The sequence below is a fragment of the Haliotis rubra genome, unplaced genomic scaffold, assembly GCF_003918875.1.
Source record: "Haliotis rubra isolate DU_JTF1 unplaced genomic scaffold, ASM391887v1 Scf82, whole genome shotgun sequence".
Lineage (NCBI taxonomy): Eukaryota > Metazoa > Mollusca > Gastropoda > Lepetellida > Haliotidae > Haliotis > Haliotis rubra.
Window position 1 is genome coordinate 2,364,123 of NW_025767546.1, and position 25,566 is coordinate 2,389,688.

General features: G+C 40.7%; 1 protein-coding gene across 1 annotated transcript; it reads right to left on the reverse strand.

Moving 5' to 3' along the window:
* Positions 1-25,344, reverse strand: LOC124262008. The gene is made up of 7 exons (XM_046696418.1): positions 24,636-25,344; positions 11,067-11,108; positions 9,558-9,761; positions 8,364-8,526; positions 7,847-7,971; positions 1,164-1,329; positions 1-514 (listed from the first exon to the last, which is right to left on the reverse strand). Exons 1-7 carry the CDS (start codon positions 24,928-24,930, stop codon positions 415-417), a joined length of 1,095 nt encoding a protein of 364 aa, XP_046552374.1. The 5' UTR covers positions 24,931-25,344; the 3' UTR covers positions 1-414.
* Between the last annotated feature and the right edge of the window lie 222 nt (positions 25,345-25,566).

The following is a 25,566-nucleotide window of genomic DNA, read 5'->3' on the forward strand; positions in this document are numbered from 1 at the left end:
GTGTTCCGTTAATTGTTTCCATCAGTATATATACCCACACCCAGCCAAGAAACGAAAGTGTATAAATGGTTTGGCTTTTATTATCTACATCCGGTACTGGCCCGTTTAACTTGGATTTCGGAATATATATAACTTAAAACCAAATATTCAGGTGAGAATACTTCGCTCACTCGTGCCTAACCTTTTGAAGCTTCGATGCTTAGAACATTACCTGTCGAGTCCTCCTGTAGAGATACTGTCAGATCTTAAATCAGAGTGTTCAATAGTAAACGATCGGTGTTATAGCTTTCATTGTTAGATTAACTTTAGTCAAGGCCGATGACAGTCGTATCAAAACTATCGATTTATGCAACGAGGTCCTGGTAGATAACATTGTTCATAGAATTTGTTGAGTTCAAGTTCAATCATTCAACATCATTCTACAATAGCAAAATATTTTGTTTTCGATGCTGATATTTGGCCTTCAAGAATTTTCGCAGCAAGGGATCCATTCTTGTACCTCTTCTCCATGTAACTGTAAAGAAGAACAGAGTTTATTCATTCCCAGTCAGATATGACATAAACAAACTAAACCGTTCAAGTATAAACCATTTACGATTAACAACTATCACGGGGATCGGTTAGTTATCTTGTCAGTAGGGTTCATTTCCGAAAATGTAAAAAATGTAATTATTATTGCTGTGATGACTTAGAAACCGACAACACGGGGAATGGGATTCAACGTGCCGCCGCTGGGATTTTATTGGTAAAAGTAATTTCAGAACAAACAAAAAGAAATAATCAATTATTGCAAAAAATATAATTTGACCACTTGGCATGCGGAAAATTCCCCCAAACTTGTCAAAACGGTTTAATTGTCGGCTTCTTCTTTGAGAGAAAAACACAGCGTGTTTGGAGAAAGTGGCGAAAACAGTATACTGTCTTAAAAGAAACACCCACATTTCGTGACAATACATCACGAACAAGTTGCAATGTCAAACTATGGTGGCAACAGTGTGTATGCTGTAAAATGATTCTCCATGGAGAGTTACTTCCCTTAGTAGTGCACGGATCTCATTGTACTGGGTTTGATGCCCATCGGGTATCATCTGACCCACCTGGTGTGGCTGAATATAGTACGGTTCAAGGCAAGTACAAATACAATAAATTTGTCAGTTACTCACTCCAATCTGTAGTAGATAAGGTAGATGAAGTCGTTGTAGAGACGTAACCCACTGCAGGAACCGGACACGGAGCTGCCGTTGGGGACCAGCTTGGTGTTGGTAGAGGTCGACATGTCGAACACCCATACCTGACCTGTCGACTTGGCGCACCAGTAGATCTTCTTATCTGTAAATAGTCACAGAAAGGCATGGGGAAATGGAAATGAATAAATGAACTCCTTGTACAAGTGAATTATCATTTTGCGGCTATGCGTTCAAGGCATCACTGCATCCCGAACTGCTGAACAGAGAGGTAAGTTGAATATTATATAGTGTATGGGGGAAGAGATTTTAATAGGCCTATGTGTTTGTTTCACGGCTTGGTGTTTTATGTGGAAGCAAGGCAGATTCCAGTATTGATTTGGGGTTGAGTCCCATCCGGAATTCGAACCCGCACTAATCGCCAGCACACCAAGTCAGCCATCTAACTTACTCTGTGGGTTCGAATCCGGGGTGAGACTCGACCAAAACATACTGGAATCTGTACTTTACCGAGAACGTGTATTACCAAATATAACATATGTTACAAGAGTATGTCTCTTCAGCTAAGTTTTTCCAGTGGGCCTACGGTTTGTTTGTTTTCCTAATTGTCTTGGGCCCGGTTGTTCAAAACGCCGTTATATAAACATACCGTTAAATACCAACGGCCCATTAAAAAGCTAACGAAATGTTAGTTAACGGTACGTTAAAATCTGGTTGCTTAAAGGTCCTTTTAACAGGCCGTTAAGTAATGGTATGATAAGCCTGTTAAGGACGTAACCTTTACCCACAATTCCTTGCACATTATCCCATGATTCTATGTAAAAATGGCTTCGCTGCCACAAGCACCTGAGATGATACCTCAATAAACCTTATTCAAAAAAAGAAAAGAAGAAAAGAAATTCAGTGCAGAAGAAGAGAATGTGATTCAGACCATGTTTCACGAAAATGCTGACATTCCTAGCCAGAATTGAAGCACTGAGGTAACAACACAAGGCAAAGACTGCCATAGTCAATGGAATCTGTCCAAAATCTGTATCTTTGGTGCAATTCCACTTAAGTTTTCCTTGTGGGCTAATGTTCATGAATGCTGCATTAGGCTGGACAATGAACGCCATGTTGTCACCATAGAGCTAGATCTGGAACTAAGGCTAATGGTAACGTTAGTGAGCTAATGTACCCATTATCCATGGTCTTAACGGGCCGTTAAAAGATTAACGGAACATTGAGCAACAGGCTTTCGTTCTCCTAACGTTAACGATCCGTTTAAGACTAGTTAACGGCCCGTTAAAATTTAACCGGGCCTTCCCCCCTCAAGGTTTTCAGTTTACTCTGCCAAGATTCAGACACTGCTGTATTCCAACCTATAGTCTGTTTGCAGTGAAAACGTACCGATGAATTTCCCTTTAAACAAAAAAGTAAATCAAATAAACTGAAATTAAGATTGCGAATCCTCATAATTTTACCTTGCCAATTGAACATTTAAATTTCAGAATTTTATTCAACTTAGGTTAAAAGTTGTTTAACAGACGATCATAGATTCAATCGCTATTATTGGTTTGTATTACAAGGGAGTAAACGCAGTGATACAAATGCACGTGCAGTACGTAATGAGCGTTAACTTAGACCAACCCTACTTCTTCTCGGTGTTTCATTTAACGTGCATACCCCCTTGCAATACAAACCAACAATAGCGATTTGAAACTATGATCGTTTGTTAAACAACTTTTATCCTAAGTTGAATAAAATTCTGAGATTTAAATGTTCAATTGGCAAGGTAAAATCATGAGGATTCGTACTTCTAATTTCACTTTACGTTTTTGTTTAAAGTGAAATTCATCGGTACGTTTTCACTGCAAACAGACTATAATGTAATGCGCATGTTTCTCACATACCAAAGGGACGCAACTCTGCCAAGCGTGGAACGACCTCATGCCCATGTTATTGCATGTAGATTGTTAGGAAAACAGATATAAGCAACTATATATAGGTAACTGCATAGGTTTATATTTCGCTAATGATCCTAAACTTCGATAAGGGTTAATGACAAATCAGTGATCAACAGTATTGTTCCGCTTTACGTGACCCATCCACGCTAAACCTTCAGAAGCGGACGTAAAATATATTTTCGCGATCGAGATTTGAAAACCTTGGCGTTACCCGGGAAAGTGGTAGCTGTTTATTGATTCAGTCAACAAGTAGCACTAATGAATTTAAATAAAATTGTTTGGCTTTAATAATAATAGCAACATCATGGTGTAGAACAAACAGGGACTGGAACTAGAGTGTTTAGGATGATGACCACCTGGTGCTTTACCCACTGGGCCATCCTCACCGCCCCGATTTACACACGAATTTGTGAATGTAATATGCGTCCTGTCTTCACGTTTACATATATTTCAGTATAAGTTCATCAAAGGGAAAAACGACATCGTTTTACTTTATTTCAACCAATAACTATATATAAACAAGGACATAAGATTTTTAAGAAATGATTTATATAAGTCAGTTTTACAATTGGAAATATCATATTGATTCCCGCCACAAACTTCAAAAGAATCGAGTATGTACCCACAACACATTCTCTGTTTAGTTTTTTGTGTTTGTTTTGTTTGTTTTACGCCGCGCTCAGCAATCCAATGATCAACATCCTGAGCATCGATCTACGCAGTTGGGACATAATGACCTGTCAATCAAGTCAGCGAGCCTGACCACCCGATCCTGTTAGTCGCCTCTGACAATCATGGGTTGCTGACTACCAATTATAACCCGGGATCTATTCTCTGTTTATCCTGGGGCGGTGGGGTAGCCTAATGGGTAAAGCGTTGGCTCGTCACGCCGAAGACCCGGGTTCGAATCCCGACATGGGCACAATGTGTGAAGCCCATTTCTGGTGTTCCCCGCCGTGATGTTGCTGGAATATTGCTAAAAGCGGCGTAAAACCAACTCAGTCAGTCAGTCCTTTTATCCAGAGATAGATAGTAGATAATACAACCGACAATAGTTTGGAAATCCAATCAATCCAAAATACGTGAACCTTGTGTTGCCACCAAGCTCATGTTATTGATCATCCGTCTCTGCCAAAACTTCTCCAGATTCAGCGCACTGGGTTATTTGTTTTACCTCACTAAATATCTGCATTATTTTTTTATGGAAGAGAAAACGTGTACTTTCCATGTTTCTGTTATTAAGGTCCTCATGGTCTCGAAACCAAAAATGTAATGATTTTCATAATTACTGATTTTATTCTGATAGCGCTCGGTGCAGTATTACAAATAAACGTGCAAATGAAAAACTAAATAAATACGTGCAACACGTCCATGTTCGCAGCATGCATGTCCGCATGTACATCACATGTTTGGAATATGTTATCAGGAACCAACCGACTCTGAATGTCACAAATGTTCAATAAAACTAATCACGAGACGGTGAACAGTTATATTTGTGCTCTTGCCACAACCGTACTCAATCATAACTGTGAGTGTTTCCTTTGCCAAGACTTTCAAGCATTGATTTAAGAAAATCAAGTTTTGATTTTTTCATTTTTGACCGAGTGCATATAGGTTGGGGAAAATCATTAGGCCATGAGACCCGTGAAGATCCGGGGTAGAATAGGTCTTCAGCAACCCATGCTTGCTACAAAAGGCGACTATGCTTGTCGTAAGAGGCGACTAACGGGATCGGGTGGTCAGGCTCGCTGACTTGGTTGACACATGTCATCGGTTCCCAATTGCGCAGATCGATGCTCATGCTGTTGGTCACTGGATTGTCTGGTCCAGACACGACTATTTACAGACCGCCGCCATATAGCTGTAATATTGCTGAGTGCGGCGTAAAACTAAACTTACTCACTCACTCACTCATTAACCCATGTAAACCTTTAGGCTTTGATAGTATGGCCGTGATTTATATACCAGCAAAAAGAGTGTGAGTATGGTTTTATGCCGCTTTTAGCAATACTCCACAGTATCACGGCAGGGGACACCGGAAATGGGCTTCACACATTGTACCCACGTAGGGAATCGAACTCGGGTCTTCGGCGTGACGAGCGAACGCTTTAACCACCGCCCCACAAACAGAAGATACTACAAAGAGTACAACTATTGCGATACGGATGCATTTTTGTAAGGGTGTCATTGTGCACATGAAGTTTCACAAGTCGTTAAATAGTATCAGCACCTTTTGAGGCATAAACATGTTATAAACAATTATAATTCACCGTAGCATGACCCTAAACACCATACTCCAATGAACTCACGCAAAATTAAAGTCAATTCTTAATAACTCGAAACTAAATAAGAAACCATTCATTATTCAAGCATTCAAGGTAGGTTTGAATTATTTTTAAAGAATTTTAACAGCACCTATATCTACGTACCATTCAGTTATACTCAAATTACATTCGGCTTGCGAAAACAAGTTTGCAACATATGGGTTTAAACTCAGTGCTTAGGCCTCGCATTTCAGGATAGTTGTTTGTTTGTTTGTTTGTTTGTTTGTTGTTCAACGCCGCACTCAGCAATATTCCAGCTATATATATGGAAGCGGTCTGTAAATAATCGAGTCTGGACCGGACAATTCAGTGATCAACAGCATGAGCATCGATCTACGATATTTGGATACGATGGCATGTGTCAACTAAGTCAGCCAGTCTGACATCCCGATCCCGTTAGTCGCCTCTTAGGACAAGCGTGGGTTGCTGAAGACCAATTCTAACCCGGATGTTCAGATGTTGGTCATTAGTCATTTTAAAGGTGATGCTGAAGTGGCCAAGTGGTGCCATGTGTCGAGTTCACGACCGAATTCCAGTTTCACTCAGAATATAATCCGGTGTCTGTCACTAGCAAATCTGACAAATGCAATCAGTATGATGTTGTAATTGTGGGTGATATGTATACTCTCCCCAAAAAGAAACGCATATAGGAATTTCAATTGTATTTTTATGTTTATTTTGAAACGTCTTGTAGGCTTTGAGTCAATGAAATATAGCGAAATTGCACACTGGGAATGAAGACTTACCCGTCTTTGGCACCAACTCGAGGAAAGTCAGTTTGAGTGTCACATGGAGACGTGTGGTGGCGCTGAAGTCAATACCTCGTGTGACCACCGTGGGTATCCAGAACTGCACGGCATCGCCTCGGCATCGAACGAATAAGTCTCAGAATCTCGTGCTGCCCAATCGCAGCCCACTCTGCCTGTAGTGTCTGTGCGAGTTGCTGAAGTGTCTGGGGCTGAGGGTTACGGCGTCGCACCCGTCTGTCCAGGGCATCCCACAGATGTTCGATCGGGTTTAAGTCCGGTGATCTTGAGGACCAGGGGAGCAAATTGATGTTGTGGTTCTGGAAGAAGTCTCTAGTGTGACGTGCTGTGTGGGGCCTGGCATTGTCCTGTTGAAACAACTCCGTCTGGCGATCAATGATTGGAAGGAGGTGTGGGCGTAGGATTTCGTCACAGTACCGTTTAGCTGTCAGGTTGCCCTGGATCATCACCGAATTACTTCTTCTACGGTAGGTGATCTCTCCCCACACCATAACACTTCCCCGGCCGTATCTGTCGACCTTGGGAACGCAAGCGTCGGCGACACGTTCACGTCGACGTCTGTACACCCGCATTCTTCCATCGCGTCGTTCCAATAGAAATCGTGATTCATCACTGAACCAGATTCTACGCCAATTCGGTAGGTTCCAGGCCTGAACGTTGGTGTACCATTGAACTCGATGTCGACGATGTTGTTGTCGAAGCACAGGGCCAAAATAAGGTCTTCTGGCACGTAAACCAGCCTCTCTCAACCTGTTCCTGAAGGTCTGTGCAGAAAGCCTCCTCAATCCGGGTATTTGTCGAGCGGTACTTGTCGCCGTAGCTGTTCGATGACGCAAGTGATGTACCCGGATGTAGCGATCCTGCGCCGCAGTGGTCGCTCGAGGTCGCCCACTACGAGGGGCATCTGCTACCGCATTCTGCCGGCGATATCTCTCCCAGAGCCGTGAAATGGTGCTTTGGTGAACATTCATGCGTCGGGCAACTGCACGTATAGACTGTCCAGCTTCAAGCAAACCAATGGCGATATGACGGTTGGCTTCACTTAGACGTGGCTTTTTGCGTTCGTCAACAATATTCCAAATACAGTGAATAATCGACAGACAGCGATCAACCTTTTATACCCATCATTGAGACTATCTGATCCCCAACTTTCACGTGCATTACATGTGAATTGTGTATTCTGTGACACTACACGCCGAATCATGCTGTTAAATACGGTGTTGTGATGTTTCAAAACATAAACACCATAGGACTCATAAACAGAGCGAAACCTTTTGTAAAATGAATCACGTTTTAATTCATTGCTACATGAAATTGCTATTTTCACGATGCGTTTCTTTTTGGGGAGAGTATATTATATTAAGTGATTTGCTAACAAGTCTACCAATGCGGCATAAATGCCTTTTAAGTGTGCAATCGGGTTCATTACGTCAGCATGTTCAAATGGGAAACTAGGTCTACGAGATTGTCATCAACCAATTACCCTGAGCACATGTGTCCTTAAAGCTTAACTTTGGTATGTAACTTACAACGTCCCATGCATCATCCATTTCATTGACTGATTGCCTTTTGAGTGATTGAGTGATTCAGAGACGTATCGATTGACTGATTGATTTCACACAAACCGTTGAAGTCTATATCCATGCCCCAGACGACCTGGCCAGACGTGAACAACGTCTCCACAGGCGACGGTCCTGGCAACTTCGTCGACTTGACTGTCTTAAGAGCTTCATCTGCCCAGTACAGCGCGCTGCAGAGACACAAAAGAATATGATGATTGTGAGTGAGTTAAATTTACGCCGCACTCAGCAGTAGTCCGGCTTTATTTTTATCATTGGAATTGGTAATTAATCAATACATACACATGATATTCAAAGTAAAAAGGTAAAGTGTCTTTTCTTGGTTTTAATATTTTTCATAACTTTACTATGCTTCACATTCGATTTTAACTGCAACGCATCGGTCAGTTTTAAACCAGGTGTAAGAATTAAATTAATGTCCCAGAAAATCAACCAAGTGCCAAGTGTGACCACCAGATTCAGTGATAGTCATGCGATACACGCAGATTACTCGGGATATAGTCTACCCCGAATCAACACGGGGTAAGGTGTCTGTTTAAGGCGGGATGATGGACGGACGTACTTTTTCAAGGTGTCCAGTCTGTTTTGGCGTGGTTTATAGACGTCGACGTCGTTGGCGATGTTGCTCATGACGCCCTCAGGGGTGAGACGCTCCACGAGGTAGTTACTTACTGAGAGGTATATATTGTCGTCGAACATGTTGTTCTCAAACGCCATCAGTGTTCCTGAAACGTGTCAGAGATTTTAAAACTGTAAGATGTAGGTTCTAAATGAAACGGCACATTCCGTCAACCCTCGACACTTCCCGTAACATACTAAAGGGAGCATTCGGATTGTCCCTGAATGGTACGAGTGGCATCGGATATTATTGTATTCTACTGATGGTATAACGATTTAGGGATTCAGATCTGATGACTGGCTGAAGAGTGAACGAGTAAGTTTTACGCCGCTTTACGCAATATTCCAGCAATATCGCGGCAGATGACACCAGACATTGGCTTCGAGCATTGTACTCATGTGCCGACTAGATCACGAATTATTTGGGTGACGAGCAAATTCTTTACCCCACAATTTAGAAAGCGGAAACCAATAACACGACAACAGACAGACAGGCTTCTTTCTCCGTGACGACCAATATAAACAATTCTAACAGACAAAATAAAAAGCCTCAACATGACGAGGGGAACGACAAATGCTCACGGGAATGGGAAGAGAGACAGGTTGTGAGACGTCACTATGACGACTGGATTACACAAATAGACATTCGATCGGACAGGAATACAAACAGGACGTCACAGTAATAGAAACAGTAATTTTAAATGCATTTCAATCACAACAGATTGTATTGGAACATGGACAGAAAAGTCGTAAGGCGTCACCATGACGACAGTAAGGACAGATGGACACATCATGACGTCAATGCAGAGGACAAGAGATGCAGATGGAGCCGAAAAACAAGTGTCCGGATTAACAAGGTTCCACAATTCGTTGAAATATACATCCGGAAAGTGAGTTGCTTTGTTGTTTTACGCCGCACTAAGCAATATTCTAACTATATGGCGGACCAAACAATCATGTGATCAACAGCATGAGCATCGATCTACGCAATTAAGATACAATGTCATGTGTCAACCAAGTCAGCAAGCGATCCCGTTAGTCGCCTCTTACGACAAGCATGGCTTGCTAAAGACCAATTCTAACCCGGAAACCTAACGGGTTTCAGGAAACTACGACATTATCCGGGTGTACGTATCACCTGTATATGAGCTCCCGTGTGTCCGTTCGTCCGTTCCATCCAGCTTGACAGACGTGATTGGATTTGTACCGAGATAAAGTCGCTCTTGGAACGGATGGTAAAACATTGCTCGCACCAGCTCGTTGATCGTGAGGACATTGGTGCCGTTATAGTCAAACATGGTTATGACACTGCTTTGCGCAATCGCCAGACGTGGGATACCGGCTTCAAAGGGAAAAGAAGAGTTAGGGCCTATTCGATTATGCTAAACCGGTTTTGGTTTCGGGAAAACCATAATGCACTCGATTATGTCGAAACCTAAAACTGGGTTCTGAAACTTCGAAACCATCTCCGAGGCAGGTTTCGCAGTTTCAGTTTCGCGTTCTCTCACAACAAACATGGCGGAAACGAAAGCGCGAAGTTCAGCTGATCTTGGTGGCAAAATAGAGCAGCAGTTTTTGGAACCAAAATAATGATAAAAATCAACTGAGAACAAGAAAAATATATTCAAAACCCCAGTCTATTGAACATGACTATTTTATGCAACTTGTATATATATAATTACTTGTAACAGTTTAATTTCATATACGCAAATATTTACCTCCAAAAGCATCTTATCTCTTTATTATTTGTTAATTCACTGATAAAATGAAAAAACATATGCTGTTATCCAATTCGTTCCACATATACAGTAGCTGAGACATTTTTTTGGTATCCATTTTGAAACCGGATGGTGAAACCATCCACTCGTTTATAAAACTAGAGACTAGTTTCACTTTGAAACCATGTATCCGAAACTAGACACTCGTTTATAACAGGAGAAACCAGTTTCAAAAACCAAAACCAGTTTCGCAATAATCGAACAGGCCCTTAGTATCACAAACTGGTTTTCGAGACATTCAGCGTCATGTCTGTATCAGAGCAAAATCTGTTATGTTTGGAAGCGTTCTGAAAATCGTTGTCACTGCCATTGTTCTTTGAACTTATGTCATTAGAAAATTTGACAGCTACATTATTGGATATAACTATGAGGGGTATTTCAGTTTCGGTTTATACATGACAATGACATGAAGGTTGAACATTGTCCTGACGACCGACATTGGTCATGACACGTGAACATGACGTGCAACTTAACACTTGTGCAACCAGTCTTACGGCGTGAGCTATGACGAGTTCACCACTGTCATCTGCTGCTCATATTTCGAGCGTTCATAGGTGGGGCTGTGTGTTGTTTAACCCCGCACTCAGCAATAACTGTATAATGGCGGTCTTAAATAGTCGAGTCTGGACCAAACAATCTAGTGATTGACATCTTTAGCATCTAGCTATGCAAATGCGATACGACTGCATGCTCCAACCATGTCAGTGAGTGAATTTAGTTTTACGCCGCTTTTAGCAATATTCCAGCGATATCACGGCGGAGAACACCTGAAAAAGGCTTCACACATTATATCGAACCCAGGTCTTTTGACCATTTGAAATAAACGCACTTTACACATCCTAAATGAACTTTTGTGTATGTGTACTTACTTGGCGTTGGCGGAGGCACATATCTACAACATGTGTTCATTGCTGAAACAGAGAAGGAGGAGTTTAAAACATTCAAACCATGTTAAGAATTTACGCTCACAGTTGGTTCCGTTCATGGAGGTGAGGTGAGGTTTGATGAAATGGGGAATATTTCGCTCATATGACGACGTGCATGCGCGTGTATGTGTGGCTGCTTGTACTAGCCCAGACTGAAGCTGGTTTTATAGTGCTAGCCCACTGAGATACCATGCCGCAGTGAAGCATGAATACCCTACTCAGACACATTATACTCCGAGCCGACCAGTCCTTGTTGTACCCATTAAGCCGAGCGCCAGGCAGGGACCAACAAGTACCATATTTTAACGTCTTTTGGTATGACGCGGTCGGGGATCGAACCCGCGACCTTCCGCTCTCCGGACGGACGCTCTAACCACTACACCAAGGAGGCGGTTCACTTATCGAGGTAATAGCATAAAAAACCCACCTCCATGCAAACACTGTAAAACAACGTAACACAAATTAAATTCAGTTCCTGTAAATAAAAACATCAAAACTAGTAACTTCACTGATTGTTTTCTTTCAGTAGCCCGACAGATCTTTAGACAACCGCGTCATACCAATAGACGTTAATATATGGTACTTGTTGGTCCTTGCCTGGCGCTCGGCATTAATGGGTACAACAAGGACTGGTCGACTCTGAGTCAGTATAATGTGTCTGAGTAGGGTATTCATGCTTCACTGCGGCATGGTATCTCAGTGGGCTAGCACTATAAAACCAGCTTCTGTCTGGGCTAGTACAAGCAGCCGCACATACACATACACACGCATGCACGTCGTCATATGAGCGAAATATTCTCAAGCACGACTTTAAACCCAATTTCACCTCACCTCACCTTTTATAATATCAACCAATGAGGTAGACCGATAGCAGGCGTGGCCTATATTTCGTTTTAAGTAAAGTGAAACAAAATAGGGCTAATTATAAAGCACTCAAGATTTAATTATTCGATGGTGATGCGGGTATCACATTTCATTTTCAGGGCTTGACTTTAATTTAAAATACTCAATATGAATATAACTGTTAATATCTTTGACGAATAATTGAACCTCTCATGCCATTATTGATGAAATTTAAGTCCATATTCCACAATCCTGCATTAGCCGTTAGTATTGATCATTCAGTTTACGTTGCAGTCACAAATATCAACTTCGTGTCCTCTCTACTTTCGTTGTCGTTAATGGCACATGTGTTAAAACTTAGATCCGATTTACCGTTAAGATTAAAGGCATGGAATAATAATGTCCATTGGTTTACTCGGATATTTGTCTTTTTACGTTAACATAGGTTATAATGTATTCCATTGATTTAACCTAATCTCCCATTATGTTGTCAAGAGGTCTTCAAATAAGGCGACATTATATCATAAAGTACTTTTTCACAAAATATGGTCAAAAATGACATGTATACTGAAAGAATAAAATAAGGGAACATACTGTAGAAGAATATGATTTGTTAGTGTTTTAACTGATGTTGCGTATTCAAAACTGATTGTTTTCTGGTTTATCAGGATTGTTATAGCAACAAACAATCAACTGATATCTTTCTTAATGGATAATGACACGTGAAGTAAACTCTGTTAATCGTAACCACGTCGGATGTTGCAATAATGATTTATTTAATCTTCGTGGCACTTAAGCAAGTGTATAAGATTAAACAAACATTATCGCAATAGGATTGGCCAAGAAAAAGACATTAAAATAATATTATTGATTACTACCTATAGACTCCTTTCAGATTTGTTCTCTCAGATTTCTCACTCCTGAAGAAAACTGAAAATACGCCGATGCGTAAATCATTCAGCGTATAACGTTTGTTTGTGTTTGTTTGTGTTTGTTTGTTTGTTTGTTTCTTCAGCAGTGTTCCAGCAAATAACGAAGCATACAACTTAATGGATAACAACTAAAGGTAGTGTACTTCGTTATTTAAACACAGACTAGTAGAATGCCGATCAAACAATTAACGTTACAGCATTGTCACGGCGGTCTGTTTTGAAAACAGGAAAACAGCCAGTGAGTTCCAATGACATGTTACAAGCTAAATTCCCGATCCCGACCACACCATCCAATACTCGCGAAAACGAAAAACAGAATATTTTCTAACCAGGAATCCCCACAAGAAAATCATTTAATCTCATATCTATCTTTAGTATTTTTATTGAAATTAATTACATATGTATTGCTCTTTTGGAAAGAACAGAGGCACATATTTTCTAGTTATAGAATGTGCCGCAGTTATCTGTGCAGAGTTATGTGCCTTTTGCGTGTCCGGATCCTATTCATTTCACAGAATCGAACTGGTACCGGTGTATTTTCTACCCCACCCCGATGAGTGAGTTTAGTTTTATGCCACACTCGGCAATATTCCAGCTATATGGCGGCAGTCTGTAAATAATCGAGTCTGGACCAAACAATTCAGTGATCAGCAGCATGAGCATCGATCTATGCAATTGGGATACCATGACAAGTGTCAACCAAGCCAGCGAGCCTGACCACCTGTTAGTCGCCTCTTACGACAAGCATGGGTTACTGAAGATCAGTTCTAACCCGGATCTTCACGGGTAACCCAACCCCTAACTCGTATCATCATATAACGGATCGCGTTATTGTTGCGCGAAACCAGTCCGAACATCTTGATATCACAATCCGATATTAAAGTCATCTATCTGGAACTAGGTTCAGTACCCGCTTACACAGTGCCCTTATACGATGCCAACTTGCACACACATGCCTTTGCATAATTTTCCAACCAAAGTTAATCTCGTATTCCCGATGTGTGATTACAAACAAACACGCATGCAAACCACTTCGTCTTTAATAGTACAGTCAATTCAGGCATTGTATACACACACTATGTCTGTAGTTTTGAAATTACTTTCGTGACCATAAATGAAAATATGTCTTAGCTTTCGATTGTTTCATGAAACGAGATTATAATTACTCTCGGGAGTTTCGGATCAGACATGAGATATTGAATGACAGGTATTTATACTTCCACGACACAATTTTGATTCCTAATATATCAGATAAACGACAGAAAACACTTAATAATCTCTATCTATAAAATTTGTTTTTAAAATAATCTTTCTCAATTTTGAAAAATGACATGTCAGTCAAACAACAACGAGAAAACGTTTCAACATGAATAATTGTGATGTGTTTCCCTTTAACGACTCAAATCGACTAAATGTAGCTTAAAGTATCTCTAAAGTTCAGTGTGACATGCATCACACAAAAACCAAATATTGACATGCACGGAGGCCATGTTTTATCTGTGCAATAATTTGAGTTAGGTATATTCCTGCTTTTTCAGAAGAAGCATGAAATAAAGACTCCATGTTAAACACTCATAACTACAGTTGAGTCGATGCCACGGCGGTACCACGAGTCTGTTTACAAACAGCTTCAGTTGTAGGAGCTCACTCCATACAGGGCTGGATATTGAATTGCTATAAACTAGGAACAGCTCAATGGAAATCACGGTACACAAATTGCAGCTTGCTGACATTGATGCATGTACGGAGGTTTATTGCCGTTATCATGTCTGAACATGACGTCATCGTTGTGATATTAAAAAAATGTAAGGTCACGCTATCCCTTTGATTTTGCCGAGGTTGTTTACAATGTTCAGCTACTGTTAGTTGGACAAACATTTATAACGGTACTGTGCATGGGAGTGTAACGGTATTGCAATGCGCATGAGAGACTCCTTGTTTGGAGATTCTCGATCGATAGAGTCGACATAAATATTCTCTACTACAGTCAGTTAATTACCGTTTAGCAAATGACAAGATGACATGGACGATCAACCTATCTATAACACATGCAATGATTGAGTGCTCTTAGATTCATTTGTTCACTCTATAACTGTGTGAGAATACGTTTCGAAACGCCGATAAAATTGATCTTCAATGCGAACTTTTAAGGATATCATATATTAAAGTATAGCATTGTAGAACAAACATTATATTTCTCATTAATTATATATATCATTTATTCTCGTCGCGAAATGGTTGAAATATTGGCGATATAACTCGCTCACTCACTTCTGACACTAATTAACCTGACCGATTTTGTGACAGGTAATAGACTTCACTGTAGCAATGCTTCGACGACTCTGCGATAGTATGTACTATCACAGAGCCGTTTATTAGCTGTCCCAGATCCATCTATGTACTGTCACAGAGCCGTCTAATAACTGTCGAAGAGACATCTATTCACTGTCACATATCTGTCTGTGTACTGTCACAGAGCCGTCTAATAACTGTCACAGATCCATCTATGTACTGTCAAAGAGCCGTCTAATAACTGTCACAGATCCATCTATGTACTGTCATAGAGCCGTCTAATAACTGTCACAGATTCATCTATGCACTGGCACAAGTCCGTCTATTAACTGTCACATATCCGTCTATTCACTGTCACAGAGCCATCTAATAACTGTCACAGAGACATCTATTCACTGTCACATATCCGTCTGTGTACTGTCACAGAGCCGTCTAGGCACTGTCACAGAATCGTCTATTAACTGTCAAAGAGCGGCCTATGAACTGTCACAAACCGTCATCACAGCAGTCACTACAATCGCTATTAATACCAAGTCGTCACAAGACATGCCCTGTCACCTTTTCATCTCATAAAACAGAAATAATGTAGCGCACCTAGTGCACCTCCTTGTCGTGTCCTTTATATGCACACAGCAGTCCGTACTTGTGCACCACTTACAACATATACGACCACTAAAAGGCATTAATGTAGAACGTATTTAGAAGGAGAAAACCAAGTAGTTCACACTAAGATTATCTGAGTGCTTGCTCTGTGCTCTTGTTAATGCCGTTTCCAGAACCAATTTCCGTCCATCATGAAACTTGAAAAAGACTTTGCCATTCATAACCTTATGTTAGAGAGAGTGAGTGAGTGAGTGACCGAGTGAGTTAGTTTAACATACTTAAATTAAATATGTGTAAGAAAGTTACTAAATACTACTGCTAAGGATCCACACAAATTCACAACTTAACTTAAACGTAGATTTATATTTTGAAATTGTATCCTTTTAAAACTGGATAAATAATGATATGGTAACCCCTCTAGGCAAACAGTCACTTTAATCTAACCTTATGTACTTGATACATCAGTAACCATAAAAATGGTGTTCATGGCACCAATAAAACATTTTGCATATCATGGAACGAGTCATTGACAAGTACACAACACCTGTTAATAGCTGGTATGGGATCCACAAGATGAAATGACATACTGAAATCTTGGATCCATGCTTACAATAAGCTTAGATATTTAAACCAAATTGACCCCATGTCATACTTTTCTGTTGAATCCATGATTTGATCATTAGCAAAGTGTGAATAGTATATATTTTCTCGTTTGTTTTCTGTCTTTGCCATTCATTTGTACGGATCGATTGTTCGATGGGTGATAGTGTTGCTTTTACCACCGCTCGTATAGCTGTATTTGCCGCAGTGACTACCGATATTATTTATAATCACATGTTCAAAACTCAACTTATGTTTATTATAAGCAAAATATATTTTTCTTGTAAATTTATAAGGTTTGCCATTAATGTAACGCATATACAGTATCGCCGGAATGGTTTGTATTCACTTTGTAAGTATAGTCTTCGATGTTTAGTAATTGCGAGATTTCGTGATTCTGTTTCAATGGACGAGGCCGCATGTTTCCTGGTTGACTTGCCCATGTTGGTGAACAGGTTTTGCATGTGTTTGTGACGGATGCGCTACTTCCGGTACTATACTGGTTCCCTATTGCGAGACGGGGCCCAGCTTACTTCCGGTACCAGATTTCCGGCGACAAGCGTATATTTAAGAACAGGTTCTGGTTCCAAATTGCGCGACCGCCAAATATAAGTTCACTAGACCGGACCAAGTGTACAACCATGCTTGGAGGTCACAGCTGTTGACTGTCGTAATAGCTGGCTAATTTGGGGATGGTTAGATCGGAAATTTGCTATTCCCGTAAGGATTATCGATTCCTTACTGTCAACTGACAACCATTAGACCATTCGAAGAGGTATGAGACGTTGTTTGTCTCCGGAAGCACAAAGGTCTCGCGAAGTGCCGTCACCTACTTACGGGCCCTACATGACAGGATACGGTCACTTTTTCGCGATGAGCTTATGCCATCACTATTTGATAGTGATTCATAAACACATGCTTATGATAAAGTCGGAAATGTAAAATGGGTTTATTTTAACGGTGATTGTTTTGCAAACACCTGGTGTCATCACGGATTTTCAGTGATCCATTTATATAGTTTCATCACTATTTGCCTCATCACTAGTTTTGCCGAATATGTTTCCATGAATGATCGAGACTGGATGTTTCCTGAAACACGTTTTCGTATTTAATGACTGTCTTAAAGATTTTCAAGCTTTTATTGACACTTTTCCGTAGTAAGCCTCGTGTATATTGATGTCATAAATATACAGCCGTAATCACGTTCGTTTTACAATTTATAGTTTACATGATTCGATCCGCACCAAACGTTCCTGTTTTTAACAGGGTCAACATCAGTTTAATGCATATGATCGATAAATTTTGTTGTGAAGTAGTGAACAATCTGAACACTTCACACAGCAAGAAACGCAATAGAGGCTATTAGCTAAAGAGTAATTTTCCTATACTCTTTCCTTTACGTCCAAATTTCGAAATTTACACTCAACAGACGTTTGTGCTTGAGGCGATTTTACTGATGACAACTCACCAATAATCTTACACGTCCATTAAGCCCACTCGTGCTCTTTACGAAAAGTATTTTTATCCGAGAACAACTGTCACCATCGTAGGCAGTCAAACATCAAGCAGTAACAGTTTTAAACCTTTAAGAACGCGATTCAGCCAAGATCATTTAGTTCCTAGTGAGAATATTCATTGTTCTTCGTTTATTGTGAGAAATAACGGAAATGGGTGATTTTTTGTCAATCCAACAACCTTTTCTAAACCTTTCAATGATTTCCCAAGTGCTAAAACGTCTTTAGCTGCAAAGAGCTGTATCTGAAGGGTATTGATCGATTGGGAAAATTGTCCGTGAATATATGCTATTAAATCCGATTACGGAATCGCTGATCGATCGTGAAGACAAAACACATTCACCGATAACAATTAAATGTCATTTCCACAAACAATCTGAACCCTGATATTCCTCATACTAAAAGAAGTGGGGAAGTTTACTTAAGCCGTAAATTGTTCAATGTTGAAAAATATCTGGAACCTCACTACGAACGACATTACAAAGAACGATTCTCATATCTGGTGTACGCATACAGTGGAACCCCTCTAAACCAGCATTCGTTGGGACCGACAAAAAATGCCGGCATAGAGGGGGTGTCGGTTTAGAGAACTTTTCCCTTTTCAACCTGAGAATGATCTTCGAACAACGTGTTGATAGTGATCATATTCTTGGTTCATCAATAAAGATAACATCCATTAAAGCACGGAAAAACAAACTGGTCTCATCGCAGACATCTTCACTAATCGTATATTCATCAATCAAAGTCCTTACTGACACCATCTTGTAAATCTTGTAAGAAGGCATCTCGTACACATGTACTATACATTCTAAGAGATAGTATTTTGTGTGAACCTTGTAGTATTGATACTATAAGACGTTACTTATATCATTGCCAACGTATTTTGTCCGTTTCTTTGGATTTCTTCATGTTGGTATTACGTCAATACCCATAATGAAAACTATGACAATTATAGCATATTCTTTTGTATGGTGTCGGTGAAGAAACCGATGATTCAAAAATAATTATGTATTTGGTCTAAGCTATAAATATGATACAACTATAAATTAACTGGAAATGCCAACAAACATTTATTTAATTGAACTACACACTTGTAAAGTACAGTAAATTACGTTTATAATGAACAAGCTTTTAACGGATGTAACGAACTACAATTAACGGTCCCTTTGAGTTTGTTAAAGGGTCTGTAACTCTCGCGGGGCGCTACTTCCGGTACTAAGCTGGTACTCGTGAAGGTCCGGGTTATAATTGATCTCCACCAACCCATATGCTCGTCGTAAGAGGCGACTGACGGGATCAGGTTGTCAGGCTCGCTGACTTTGTTGACACATGTCATCGTATCCCAATTACGTAGATCGATGGTCATGCTGTTGATCACTGGATTGTCTGGTCCAGAGTCGACTATTTAAAGACAAAACAAACACAACATGTTCTGTCTATTGTCATGTTACACCTATTCCATCCTTTTCGTTCTTGTTCCATAACCTCCACTCATCATATTTTTGTAACCCTCTGGGGGTAGCCTAGTGGTTAAAGCGTTGGTTTGTCACGCTGAAGACTCGGGTTCTTTCCCAACATGGGTCTGGTGTTCCCCGCCGTAATATTGCTGGAATATTGCTAAAAAGCGTAAAACTAAACTCACCCACCATTCACTCACTCACTCTCGCACGCACGCACGCCCTCACGCACTCGCTCACTCTCCACGATCGCCCGTGTGCCCAATGCTATTAGTGATTTATCTAACGACATGCCCTGTCTAAGGTTTGATCGTGTGTGTCATAACTCTTCCTGCCATGACTTGAGTGGCGTCGTAACACATGCACAGCTGGCTAGTGACGGTGTAAATAGAAATGGAATATAATGGACTGTTCCCCCTCGTGGGAGATGTTACATACAACCGGGTAACAATGACCCATTCACTGCGGAGTTCGTTGCGTTTCAAAGTGGGTTTTTATGTTTCTTCTACCAAGAACAAATGTTCGTAACTTAAAAATTATCGATTTGTTTGTTTATAAAGATGTCTACCGAGTAAGTAACAACTAATCATTTTATATTAATGTGACCTTGAATTATAAATACTGCACAAATTTTCCGTTTAAGCTTAAAACGCTCCGTCGAGGTCAAGCTATGTTCTGCGTGCGTACGTGCGTGCGTGCGTGCGTGCGTGCGTGCGTGCGTGCGTGCGTGTGAGTGGGTGGGTGAGAGATATAGGGAATATAGGTTGTAACGGTCGTGTATAGCCTGGCCTGTCACGTAAAAGTGTTTAACGTCCAAGTATAGGCTGTAGCATTTGAGTATAGTCTGTAGCATTTGAGTATAGTCTGTAGCATTTGAGTATAGTCTGTAACATTTGAGTATAGTCTGTAGCATTTGAGTATAGTCTGTAACATTTGAGTATAGTCTGTAACATTTGAGTATAGTCTGTAACATTTGAGTATAGTCTGTAACATTTGAGTATAGTCTGTAACATTTGAGTATAGTCTGTAACATTTGAGTATAGTCTGTAACATGTGAGTATAGTCTGTAACAATGTGAGTATAGTCTGCAACATGTGGGTATAGTCTGTAACATGTGAGTATAGGCTGCAACGTGTGAGTATAGTCTATAACAAAGTGAGTATAGTCTGCAACATGTGGGTATAGTCTGCAACATGTGGGTATAGTCTGTAACATGTGAGTATAGGCTGCAACGTGTGAGTATAGTCTGCAACATGTGGGTATAGTCTGCAACATGTGAGTATAGGCTGCAACATGTGGGTATAGTCTGTAACATGTGGGTATAGTCTGTAACATGTGAGTATAGGCTGCAACGTGTGAGTATAGTCTGTAACAATGTGAGTATAGTCTGCAACATGTGGGTATAGTCTGTAACATGTGAGTATAGGCTGCAACATGTGGGTATAGTCTGTAACATGTGAGTATAGGCTGCAACGTGTGAATATAGGCTGTAACATGTGAGTATAGGCTGCAACGTGTGAATGTAGGGTATGAAATATGAGTATAGTCTATAACATGTGAGCATAGTCTATATAATATGAGCATAAGTTGTAATGTGTGAGTATAGGCTGTAACGTGTGAGAATATGTTGTAACATGTGAGTATAGGCTGTTAATGTGAGAATAGGCTGTAACATGTTAGTATATGCTCTGACATGTAAGTAAATGCTGTAACATATGAGTATAGGCTGTATCGTGTGAGCATATGCTGTCATATGTGAATATAAGCTTTAAAATGTGTGAATATAGGCTGTAACGTGTGCGTATAGGCTGTAACATGTGAGCATCGATTGTAACATGTGAGTATAGGCTGTAACATGTAGGTATAGGCTGTAAGGTGGGAGTATAGGCTGTAACATGTGAGTATAGGCTGTTACGTGTGAGTATAGGCTTTAAGATGTGAGTATAGGCTTTAACATGTGAGTATATGCTGTAACATGTGAGTATAGGCTGTTACGTGTGAGTATAGGCTTTAAGATGTGAGTATAGGCTGTAACATGTCAGTATAGGCTGTAAGGTGGGAGTATATGCTGTAACATGTCAGTATAGGCTGTAAGGTGGGAGTATATGCTGTAACATGTCAGTATAGGCTGTAAGGTGGGAGTATATGCTGTAACATATCAGTATAGGCTGTAAGGTGGGAGTATATGCTGTAACATATCAGTATAGGCTGTAAGGTGGAGTATAGGCTGTAACATGTCAGTATAGGCTGTAAGGTGGGAGTATATGCTGTAACATGTCAGTAAAGGCGTTAAGGTGTGAGTATAGGTTGTAACACATGAGTATAGGCTTTAACATGTGAGTATATGCTTTAACATGTCAGTATGGGCTTTAACGTGTGAGTATAGGCTGTAACATGTGAGTATAGCTACAGGCTGTAACGTGTAAATATAAGTTTTGACGTGTGAGTATAGGTTGTAACACGTGAATATAGGCTGTAACATGTGTGCATAAGTAATGTGATAATTACACAGTTATTAAAAGTTTCATAGATAATAGGTAGATAAAATAATTAAGATTTTTTCATTTCTATGAAATAGTGTGTAGCAGTATGTTTTCGTGATCAATATATCTTTGAACATGTGTTGTGTACACATTCTTATGAACGAGAGCCTGAATCAATAGGCCATGTACAGCAGTAACAACCATTGTGAATCTTTTGTACAACTCTGAAAAAACGGCTTAAACAACAATTGTATATGGATCGTTTAAATAGTCACTCGGCATTGATAAATACTCTCCATCTTGAGACAAAACAAAGGGCATCTATGGTTGACTGCAATGTAATTCTTCCGTGGAACTTTTTTCGAAGGGTAAATTAGGTATGAAGCACCTAATGTCTTTGGGACAAAGTGGTGCTTGAATACAAAATTGTTTCGAACTTGTTTGCCTCCTGTCACACACATTTGGCCTGATTTCTACTGCTATCTTGCTCTACTTACATGACACCAACAGGAATTCTGTGACTTATACAAACCAGGACGGGGCAGTCTCACAGTTTGTACACATTCACTACGTTGGTGAAACCAAGGGAGCACGCACCAAAGGTCACAATGGTGGAGACCCAAGGATTCGAATCCGCAGTCAGCGGATCCTGACTCATCATAGTCCAGCAGGCCTATACAAATATCTGCTCATGATAAAGTCATAACGGTACAATCGACTCTGCTTTTGGCAGAGATTTCTTATGAAGGTGGAAAGGGTTTTGTCGCTTCTATGTACAAATGTTTGTGTTGTAGCCCTCCCATCACCTTTATATGTAGCGCTTTGAGTGTACACTTTGGTATGGAATCCACCGCGGTACGACTGACTGACAGACTGAGTTTGGTTTTACGCCGCTTTTAGCAATATTCCAGCAACATCACGGCGGGGGACACCAGAAATGGGCTTCACACATTGTACCCATGTGGGGATTCGAACCCGGGTCTTCGGCGTGACGAGCCAACGCTTAAACCACTAGGCTACCCCACCGCCCCCGGCGCGGTACGAATACACATATTATTTTATTATTATATGGCGGCAGTCTGGATCAGACAATCCAGTGATAAGCAGCATGAGTATCAATCTACGCAACTGGGATACGATGACAGGTGTGAATCAAGTCAGTGAGTCTGACCACCCGATCCCGTTAGTTTCCTCTACGACGTGCATGGGTTACTGAAAACCAATTCTAACCCGGATCTTCACGGGTCAGGAAGACTCAGTAGGGTTCCAACATACAGGCACACCGTTCAGATGATATGAAACATCTTGTAATGTTAGGACACACAATTTGCAACTTCTTTATGTTTATTGTAATGGTCAAGTAACAGCCTTGTATGTTGCAACTACTCTGTAGGGAACCGCATCTGTGGTGTAGTGGTTACAGCGTCCGCCCGGGTAGCGGAAGGTCGCAGGTTCGATCTCCGACCGCGTCATACCAAAAGACGTTAAAATATGGTACTTGTTGGTCCCTGTCTGGCGCTCGGCATTAATGGGTACAACAAGGACTGGTCGGCTTGGAGTCAGTATAATGTGTCTGAGTGGGGTATTCATGCTTCACTGCGGCATGGTATCTCAGTGGGCTAGCACTATAAAACCAGCTTAAGTCTGGGCTAGTACAAGCAGCCACACATACACATACACACGCATGCACGTCGTCATATGAGCGAAATATTCTCAAGCACGACGTTAAACCCAATTTCACCTCACCTCACTCTGTTGGGCGAGGACACCGGCTGACCATCTCATTGAAGCACCTTTCATAGTAAAGCGGTTCATGCCAGAGTTAGTTCACTGCTATTTGTGTCCATGAAAATGGTGTATCATAATCTACAGGATGGGTATATGTGTCCGTGATAGTAGAATGTCACGAGTATTTCATAGTTCTGCCATGACCAAATTAAACACCAACTCAATGTTATTGGCGTTGGTTTCTGAAAATGTTTTGATCTGGTTGTGGATCCAAATTACGGAATTGCATCAATGGCCATTATAATTTTGGGGCTTTTTTAAGTGAAATGTGAAATGCACACCGTCCGCTTTTTCTGCCAATGTTTATTGTCACACATCGGTTGAATATTGTGGTAACTGCAAGTCGGTACATTCCAAGCTATGATTCCAAGCTATATTTATCATTTTGAAATGCTTTTCGGACAGTGATTATTTCAGAAATGCTAGCTTTTGCGATGATGTACCATCAAATCAACTGTTTCAATCAGACGTGGTTAATAGGAATTGAAACATCCGATTGACTAATCTGATTTTTCTAGATTAATGGTCGAATAAATCAAGTGCAAGTGATTATTATTTACACAGTGTGTACAGTGGCTTTAACGTTTTAGGTATCCACAAACAGAAATACATACAAATAGAAGGCATGTCTCACATAAATATACAAGGTATCAAATGTAGATCCTACATCTGCCCTCGATATGACATGAATACTTTCCGTTTTCTCCCCTCTATAGTGAGTGAGTGAGTTTAGTTTTAGGCCGCACTCAGCAATATTCCAGCTATATAGCGGTGGTCTGTAAATACTCGAGTCTGGACCAGACAATCCAGTGATCAACAGCATGAGCATCATTCTACGTAACTGGAATAAGATGACACGTGTCAACCAAGTCGGCGAACCTGACCACCCGATCCCGTTACTCTCCTCTAACGTTAAGCATGGGTTACTGAAGACCAATTCTAACCCGGATCTTGAAGGATCTCTTCCCCTCTATAGAAAAATGTTAAAAAGTGTACTTACTATAATACAGTGAATGAATCTCGTCAAGCAGAGTATCCGAACTGGACACCAGTCTGTGGACCAGTTTACAGGCATAACTGTTGGTGTTGTAGAAGAAGGATGTGCACAGACTGTTTGCCGCACACATTGACGCACAATGACGTTTTGACTTCGCTGACGTAAATCCAATCATGAAGTCATTCGGTACTGTCTTCCCGTCCATATCCCATACTCTCATGTACGGTGTATACTGCATACCATCTTCCTCGCAACTACTGTTTATTAGTGTAAAGGTGATTAGCCACAAGAACATCATCTTCCACAGCAAACATCTACTGGGTTCTCCATCCAAGTGTTTTATCCAACTGGAATATGTTTTTGTTACAACCACACGTTTTCATAAATTTGAAATCCTGATTATCCGTAATGCCATTGAGCCTTATGTCACTTTCTCCTTCCACAGAGAAATGCAATTCACACAGATAATTTCAACCTTCCATGCTTCTAACGAACCAAAAAATACTTCGTACAAAAATACTTTTTAGTCTTGGTTCTTGGCTAAATAGGTCAAATTTCTTATTCCATTTGTGAAATCGAAAATTCCATGAACACGTTGGAGTCGATGCCGTTTTGGGTGAGTCGTTTATATGGCTTTTCTGAAGGTTACTTTACGTTGCAGCTGGGCATCGTCACGCCAGAACTGTGCTTCTCAGCCGCTGTACACGATGTGGACGCTGCGGATAGACAGACTCGCGATGCCAGCGGAGCATTGATCTGCTTTTTAACACAGTTGCAATTACTCTCTGGGTTTCTGAAGTGTGACTTTGTTCTGGTTGTTGTAGGTTACCGGGTTTCTAGTTTTTAGTGCGTCCCCTATTTTTTTGTTCGTTCATTCGTTCATTTGTTCGTTCGTTGTTTATTCTTTCATCTCCATTTCTGGTGTCTCCCACCG